The sequence below is a fragment of the Cynara cardunculus genome (assembly GCF_001531365.2).
Source record: "Cynara cardunculus var. scolymus isolate 2C chromosome LG 17, CcrdV1, whole genome shotgun sequence".
Classification (NCBI taxonomy): domain Eukaryota; kingdom Viridiplantae; phylum Streptophyta; class Magnoliopsida; order Asterales; family Asteraceae; genus Cynara; species Cynara cardunculus.
Genome location: NC_037544.1, coordinates 3,248,725 through 3,258,171, shown reverse-complemented (window position 1 = coordinate 3,258,171; position 9,447 = coordinate 3,248,725). Strand labels below are relative to the sequence as shown.

The 9,447-nt window shown below is 36.1% G+C and overlaps 1 protein-coding gene across 1 annotated transcript; it reads right to left on the bottom strand.

Annotated features, from left to right (window-relative positions):
• Positions 1-2,852: 2,852 nt before the first annotated feature.
• LOC112501116 (probable E3 ubiquitin-protein ligase XERICO) lies at positions 2,853-4,391 on the bottom strand. Its single transcript, XM_025104774.1, has 2 exons — positions 4,215-4,391; positions 2,853-3,618 (listed from the first exon to the last, which is right to left on the bottom strand). Exon 2 carries the CDS (start codon positions 3,603-3,605, stop codon positions 3,159-3,161), a length of 447 nt encoding a protein of 148 aa, XP_024960542.1. The 5' UTR covers positions 3,606-3,618; positions 4,215-4,391; the 3' UTR covers positions 2,853-3,158.
• Positions 4,392-9,447: the final 5,056 nt, after the last annotated feature.

Sequence of the window (9,447 nt, the reverse complement as noted above, 5' to 3'; positions counted from 1 at the left end):
TCTGCTTACCATTGTCATGCATGCCTTCACATATGGGTTCCAACCAAGGGTGGTGTCTGATTGGTTTGAACATTACTCCAAAGGTCAAAAGTAGTAAGAGGTCTCGGGTTCAAATCCAAGGAGGAACAAAAATCCCCTTGTGACCACGGAGGTTCAAATGTTGTGACTCCGACTATTTGCAAAGCAGATGGTCGTCCTGGGGTTAGTCGGCTCGCATAGCGGGTTGGGTTCAAATCCAAGGAAGAACAAAAATCCCCTTGTGACCACGGAGGTTCAAATGTTGTGACTCCGACTATTTGCAAAGCAGGTGGTCGTCCTGGGGTTAGTCGGCTCGCATAGCGGGTTGGATATCCAGGTTAATAAAAAAAAGAAGTCGTCATCTAACTTGTCTTATTAGGCAACTTTCTCGACCATAAAAATGGATTGTTGCTAGGTGTTTTTCGCAGAAATCGGTAATGGATAAGTCTTCTCACTTGTCAGGTAAAATTTTCGGTTTTTATTATATCTCTTACCGAATAAGATTATGGATCCTTACCATGTTCATTAATAACATAAATGACATCCAATAAACATGTTCGATAAATGACCACTAAATTTAACGTAAACTAAGTAACATAGAGAAGAGAAAAAAGAGGGAAAAGGAAAATGGGAAAAAACACACAAAATCAAGAACCTTATGTTACTCCATATGTTAACTCCCTAAACCTCCTCATTCTACCCTAAGGGGCTTAGGGATGAGAATGGACCCCGACCCGTGTAACCCGGCCCACCCGCCCCGGTCGGGGACAGGGATTCCCCGAAAAACCGGGTCCCGGGGACGGGGACGGAGACAGGGATCCCCGCTTGGCGTAAGCCGGGGACGGGGACGGGGACGGGTATAGCACTCCCCGCCCCACCCCGTACCCGTTTTTTATATATATATGTTTTGTATAAATTTGGGCTTTGGGCTTTGAAATAAAAAAAGTAAATGCATATGCATCTTCTCGTTCCTCCAGTCCAGTCCATGAGTACAAATTCACAAATCACAATTACAATTTCCTTCCTGGTTCCAGGCTCCCGCATCCTCCCTCCTCATTGTCATTGTACGATTTCCTTCCCTACTATACGAGTAAGACACGAACGTTGGAGTTCGGACGGCGCTTAGAGACTCCCTTTCCCGATCAGACTCTCCCTCTCCGGCGAAGGCGACAGGCCGAGTGGCCGACGGCGACTCCCACTCCGGTTCTCCCTCTCTGGCTCTCCCTCTCCGGCTACTGGTCTTCTATTAATCATCTACCATTTTATACTACCACTTTGACTCTCCCTCTCTGGCTCTCCCTCTCCGGCTACTGGTCTTCTATTAATCATTTACCATTTTATACTACCACTTTGACTCTCCCTCTCTGGCTTTCCCTCTCCGGCTACTGGTCTGCTTTCTTTTAGAAATTAGGTTTTTGTACAAATTAGGTTCTTGTTGACAGTTGATTTCTTGTACAAATTAGGTTCTTCAATTGAACTACGTTTTCGTTTAATAGTTCGTATAACTAAGGATTACTTGCTAATTCTAAGTTGTTTTGTTTAATTTTTATGCAGTTGATATTTTGGAACTTCACAAGGCGTCAACAGCGCCGGTGGCGAACAACCGGCGACGAACAGATTAATTGATTTGAGGTATTAAGTATCTGTTCAGTTTATATCTCCATATCATGATTTGTAATAAAATTGCTTAAAAAAATCCCCGTTTCCCCGTTGGGGATCCCCGTTCCCCGTTGGGGACGGGGATGGGGATGGGGATGTGATCATAATCCCCGGCGGGGACGGGGACGGGGACACATACGGGGGATCGGGGACGGGGACGGGGACGGGGACGGGTATTGGGGTCCCCGCCCCATTACCATCCCTAAAGGGGATGTTTGACAATTGCTGAATGGTTTTGTACAAAATGATTAAGAGGTACTCATGATATAAGTCCAAAATGAAATATAATTATTTGGTAATTGTTTACGATGAAATTAGACACTTAATGGTCAAAAGAGGCCCATGATACAAAATCATTCAGAAGGTTTTAGAACCATTAAGAGGCAGATTTTTTTTTGTTGCCAAACAAGATTTACCTCTTAACGATTCAGATGTTGCCTCTTAATGGAACTATTAAGAGTTAAACAAACAACCCCTAAGCCTCTCTAACACACTTATTCCTCCTATAGGCTCCTATAAGCGCTAGCGATAGGTCTATATACCTTAAATCAACGGTTTCATCTTTTATCCATTTTCGGACTCAAAGCTTACTCTTTAGTTGATCCTTACATGGAAGGCTTAAGCATATGCGTAATATGCGCAAGGGTTTTCTGGCGAAAACCGATCACTACACACATGTGTAAACCTTTTACGTAAGAATTAACTAAAAAGTGAACTTAGATCAGAAAACCACTATCCGTTTTGGCTATTCATATAAATTTTCCTTAAATCAACTATCCTGGTCAAAACATCTCCAAAAACTCTTATCAGAAATCATGTTCGTCCTTAATTACCCGTCCCACGATCCTCCTTCGTCTGCCCCCCTCCTCACCGCTGCCATCGGTCTCCTGTGCACGGTTCGAAATCCCTTGTTCAATATCCTGTTTAACAAAATCCGACCATAAGTCCATCTAAACATCCTCATTTTTACAACTTCCAAACGTATTCCTCAACACCGAACACACCCACCCATACCAAATGACTCGTCTAGCGGCTACCCTATACGCATCATGTTTAGCGAAACATTTGGTCGAATTCGTGACCGATATTTCGGTTCCCCCTTCTATATGGCATTTCACGTTTCCACAGAATTGCCAAGCACCAAAGATAAAAAACGACCCAAACTCATCCAGATAAGTGTCAAAAGACCATCCAATTTTAGCAGAGATTAAACCACAAATACACCAAGAAAGATGACCTCTTTTCCACAATCCAACCCTGGCCATAACCAAAACTGAGAACAAAAAAAAAACTAACAGTTTCTCAGGTGGCATACAACACCGGAAACCTTACACTTAATATGTACAAAGCGAGTAAATACGAAGTCATCGACACCAACGGTTTATCGCGTTGGTCGGGCGTTAATAAAAACATCCGAGAACTCGAGAGTTTAGATCCCGGACACACCCGCCCGACGCTATAAACCGCGGAACAAAAAACCCTCACATCGGGCAGCTGTTTTCTTCGGCTTCTTTCGGCATCATCATATGGTTTCTGCAAAGCGGGCACGTAACGTTCCAGTACTTTAACCATTTCTCGAGACACGATTTGTGGAAAACGTGGCCACAACAAAGCCGATTGATCTCGGAGTCCGGTTTAAACTCGACCAAACAAACCGAACATTCTTGTTTGGTTCGGCGGCACAACGAGTCGTAAAGGACCGACGGGGTTCGACTTCTGAATTCCTCCATGTAAGTTTCCGATGGGGTTCCTCTACATTCGACCGATTCCGTTCTCGTGTAATCTTCCCAAGACGCAACATGGATGCCGATGACATGAAGGATCGAACGCACGATTTCCTTCATGATCGATATCGACATCGCCGTGTTCACCAAAATCACGCACAGGACCCCAGCGTCCGATGGGCTCGGATACGGTGAAAGACCCATGTTGCCGTTAAACCTACATGGATGACACAAAATTGGATCAAACTCCACATCAATTCAAGCAAATACAAGATCATAACACAAAGATTCAAGAAAACACACACACACCCATTGAAATTTACACCTAGTATTCATCAAATTTCAAATCTTTCTACAAATGTCTTCGATGTAATCATCGTTTTCAAATTTGGGGGTCCGAATTGAATAACAGAACAAGAATTTTGCAATCCCCATCAAGAACCAGAAACCATAATCTTGAAATGACTCCACTTTCCTTTTTCCAAACAAGATTTTGACCAGAAATCTCTGAATGAATCAACCTAAATGTTCTTGATTCAAATGGGAGGATCCAAAGACAAAAGCATTTGGTGCTCAAATCTGGTTTAAAAAAAGGGGTATTTAGATCAATAATACAAACAGGAAAACATCAAAAATCAAGAAATCTTGAAATATGAGCATATGAAGCACGACCCACTTCCCAAAATCAAGAACCCACATGAGATCCAAGTTCAAAAAACCCAATTGAAAAGCTAGAGATGAGATCTGCTATTACAGATCACAATCTCGTTAAGTGCAGTCAAATCAAGCCAGAAATAGAGATGGAAAACTTACGCAGAGTCAGAGTGAGGTTGAAGATGAAGTGGGTGTTTGAAATGATTGAATTTGGAAGAAAAATTCACCAAGAAACAACACTGGGTTGTGGGAGGTTTTAGGGGAGGAAAGAGAGGTAGGGTAATGGTGATAATGGATGATGATGATGGGAACCCTCAATAGCACCGCCTACTTCAACTACCATATACTGCCATATATATATATACATACATACATATATATATATATATACAATATATATATAAAAATAAAGGTGAGGTGATTTGAAGGAACACCAAGATGAATGGCATTTAAAGGAATTAGCTAGAGTAATGAATGATGATGTATGTTTTGGGCAAATTTTGACCACAAAATTCTGTCTTGTAGTTTCCTTCTTCCCATTAACTACACTTATCACTCCAATAATGTTCCTCTTTGTTTAGGCATGAAAATAGACCCCAACCCATCGGGGAATCTGGTCCATTCGTCTCGGTCAGAAACGGGAATTCCTTGTAAAATCGGGGATGGGAATTTTTGCTTGTCTCAAACCGAAGGTAAGGATGGGAATGTGTATCATATTCCCTGTCCTGCCCTGTCCCGTATCCGTTATATATATATTAATTAATAAATTATATATATATATAATTTCAATTAAAGTGGTAGTTCATAATTTTTTATTTCTTAACTAGTTTTATAATCTTAAAATTGTTATTTTTTGGAGGCTAATATGTAATATTTTGGATGTCAAGTCAAAATACAATTACTTGATAAGTTTTGTATATTACTCGATATGGTTTTATATTACTCAATATTTTTTGGTACATGTAACTTTTAAGTTTTTTTTTGGGATTAAATTGAATATTTTTTGGGTTTTAGGTTATAAATTCTTATATGATGTCGTGGATTTTTTTGTATTAAATTAAATTCGTTTTGGTTTATTGAAAATGTTTGAGATTTAAACATGTATGGTATCTCACGTATTTAATTTAAAATAACTTACACAAACAGAAAAAGAAAATCTTTGTTTCCCCGTTGGGGAACGCCGTTCTCCGTTGAAGATGGAGATATGATTATATTCCCCGACGGAGATGAGAACGAGAACAAGGATAGAGATAAGTAATCGGGGAAGGGGATTGAGGTCCCCACTCCATTCACATGCCTATCTTTGTCAATACAATGAAAATAGAATTTATTTAACAAAATTATCTAACTATTCTTTTTTTTTTTACGTTTTATTTGTTCTGGAATTATTGGTTGGTACATGATATAGGATTTTACATACCAATTTAATTGGTTGATACACGATATTAAAAAAAAATTGGTATCATACCGAGTCCACCCGTATGAATGATAGAATAACCCAACCAACCATGTAAGGTTAATTATGTATCATTTTTTTAACATTAATTTATCATTAAAATACATTTAAAATAAAATATATTTTTTTTCTCAAAAGTATAACACTTTTACTAGTAAGTTTGGTTATAAATAGATTGATGGTAAGCGTTTATAACTCGGTAAATATTTATCGAGTAAAAAACTATCAATCCTTGCTTTCCTTTTTAACGGGTAGGTTTCTCGGTCTATGTTATATTCATCATGTAAGGTAATTGAACCAGTAAATGTTTGCCAAGATCAGTGTTTAATAAATGACCCCATAATCTTTTTTTTTCTTCTCAGATTTTCAATCTTTTTTATAAGTCAGAGAAATTCACGAAAACAGTCGATCTACTCTATGAAGTAGAAGATCAGTAGACGTGTATATAATACCACCCAGGCCCCACTTTTGAGTGGATTGTTTGGTTTGTGTCATACTTTTCAAAAACTGTCGTTTCAGTCACTTCTAATTTTTTTTTCCAAAAACTTTTGGAAAGTTTTATGAATTCAATGGGTCAAATTTTTTCAAATACGCCTTTTTGTGCAAACAAAAGGTTTTCATTAAGACAATTGATCTAATATTTAAGGTATATAACAGATCTATGTATATCTCATAATCCTCAAATGCTACCTTCAAATGGGTTATATTAAACTTGATTTAGTTTTGATATGTTAAATCCAAAGTGATTGGATTATTGTCAAATAAGTCAGTTCTACGTTCAAAATCCGATCCATTAGATTTTTTTTTTCAAATATGGCGTTTGAAACATGTCCAACTAAGGTGTCGTTTACCAAACGCTTACCCGGGTAAGTAACTACCAACTCACTTTACTTTACCGGATGAGTATGGCAAGGACTAAAAATCCTACCCAGTAAGAGCGGAGGCAAGAATCAAGAGTCTTACACAGTAAGTGAGGACGAGAACTCTTACCATGGTTAGTGCTTACCGGGATAAATTGTTGCATAAAATACGTTTTAGTGGATAAAATCTTACTCGGTAAGTAAATGGTAGTGTTGAATTTTACTGGTCAGTGCTTAGGTAAACAGCCCCTAAGTCTATAAAGTTGTAAATCATCATTATGTAAACTTCAACAAGATAATTTGGCCTAATTTTACTGGAAATTGACAGTCTTAAAACGTACGAGGATAAATACAGTCATAAAAAATTAACTTTACTGTGTGTGCGACAATTAACACCTTTTTAATTGATTTGTTTGTAGTGGGAAGCAGTGTTGTGGAGCGCTTTATACTTTATCTGGCTTTACCAAAACAACCGGGTTTTTTCATGTAGATTCATTTCTCCAAATTGATCGTTTATACAATCTCCAACTTTTGTCATATAATTCGATATCCAAGCGTGCAACGATTTTTTGTCTTTCTTGGTCAGATGGTGCAGCAGTTATAGGACTTGCTGGCTAATTTGTTCGGGTTTGGATCGATACTCTTGCTAGGATTTGTTGTCTGGACTGTTTTTAGTTGCGGTCCATTTGATGCATTCTTGTGAACATTTTTCATCGTGTTATTTGTTTGTTCTAGAGTTTTTGCCTTTCTTTTCGGTACGTTGGATTATGCATCTTGCAGATCCCATGTTCAAATTAGGCGTGTTTATGGGATGATTTGATCTGGTTGAAATCATTTGAACAACCCAACCTAATATTTATAGTTTGAAAAATCATAACCCAACCCAACCCAACCCAAACGGTACAAGTTGATTGGGTTGTTAATATTATTGGGTTTTTTTATATATCGATATCTTGTTTTATAATAAAAAAAACACGTCAAAATGATGCCAGAAACCTATAGGGTGTCTTGCACAGGTGACACGTCATTGTCACAAAAGCATATACCAACACGGTGGATAAATTCACATTAAAAATTATCAAGTTAAAAAAGAAAAATGAAAAAGCACACGTGGAAATTAAAAAAATGTTTGCTGAGCTGGAAAGAAGTTGGTGAGACAACGATTGTTAATTGTTAGAAAATAAGAAAAATTGATTTATATTATCGGTAATATAATTTCAAAACTTTCATTTTGATATCTAAGATGTAAAGTTTTAAATATTTAAGTTCTCGGATAACCGATTGAAGCATTAACTCTTTCTTCTAATAAACCACAATACATAAAAACTAATTTTAGATTAAGATATCAATGTCAGCAAATAACATTGAGTTGGATACCACATCAATCGTCACATCAGCATGGTAACCAGTTTATTCTTCAACAGGTTACCCGGGTACGTAAATGTCTAAAACTTTACATCTTAAAAACCAAAATGGAAGTTTCGAAAATACATTACTTAAAATAAGAATCAAATTAAATTACGTTACTTTTCTATGCCATTTGCCCTAGAAAATAAGTAATAAAACGAACATATCAACAATAAGTTAAAACGGATAAAAATCTTATTGGGTCGTTAATGAGGCGAGTCAAATAGTAAGCTATTCGAGCTTGAATCGAAAAAATAACAAGAGGCTTGAGTTTGAATAACTTTTTTAAAGTAGGACTTTGAGCTCGAGCTTGATGTCCGGTTCTTGTTATTGGACTCGAAATCACGATCGACATCTCGTTTATTGGTTTGAGCTCGATAATTTTTATACTTTTATTTTTATGATTTACGAATATATAAACATGTTTGACTTGAAAAAGTGTATGCTCAAATGGCTCGACTCGACTTGTTTGGGGTTTTCGAACGAGCCAAGTCAAACATTGGTGTTATGAAGTTCGGCACGTTATATTCAACGAGTTATATTTTATGTTTGAGATCGACTCGAGTTCGATAATAATTAAGCTTGAACTTCAATAACTCATCAAAAGCTCGATTCATTTACATCCCTATCTGTCCACCTACAAAAAGATTGCGTCTGAATATGGTCAGGTTGGATTATGTGTTGGCATTTTTTTAAACCTTTTCATATCATTAATATAACGGAAATTTGTTAAAATAGTCATTTTTCAGGGTTGGTTTCACCTCGTAGCCATTTTCTCTTTATGTTTACCAAAATAGCTATAGGTCCGCAAAACTCACGTCCGCAATTGCAGACTTAGTTAAAAGACAAAAAAATTACACTTTCTACCCCTGCCTGCAAAAAATTACATTTCTCACTCAGGTTTGTAAAAAAAAATTACATTTGTCATCTAGGTCCGCATTTTTTTTTACATTTTTTACTCAGATCGACAAAAAAAAAATTAAATTGCGGATCAAACTGCAGACCTAAGACTGTTTTAGTAAACCTTTAAAAAGTGGATAAAAAGTGAAACTAACCGGTAAAAATTACTATTTTAATTAATTTATATTTATATAAAATGTAATTAAAAAATGGTTGTTAAAATAGGGTTCCCATTTCTTTTAATTAAGTGGCCACGTTAACTCGTTTCTTTTTTTATTGACGTTTTTTTAATCAAATCAATTTAACCTATTTATACTATATTATAAAGTATTTGACAAAATTTTAAAAATCATTTTTTATGCATGAAGTACTGTATATTGATGTATATTACTTCAAATTCAAGATTACAAATAAATTATACATAGTTACAACTTCTTAAAACTCCATGTTTAAATTCGTGTAACTAACTGCGAATAAATATAATCAAATAGATGATAAAAATCTCATATTAAAATATAAAAATCTAAAATATAATTAGAATAATTATCGAGTTATAACAAAATAATTAATTATTATATTTTTATTGAACCTAAATTAAATTATAATAAAAAATTAAATTAAAAAATTACACAAAAATGAGGAATTTTAAATAGTTAAGTTGATACTAATATCGATATATTTTGTCAAATTTTTAATCTTAAATTTTATATTTTATTCAAAAATAAAAATATCATCGTTTTTTCAAAATCACATAAGACCATATTATAAC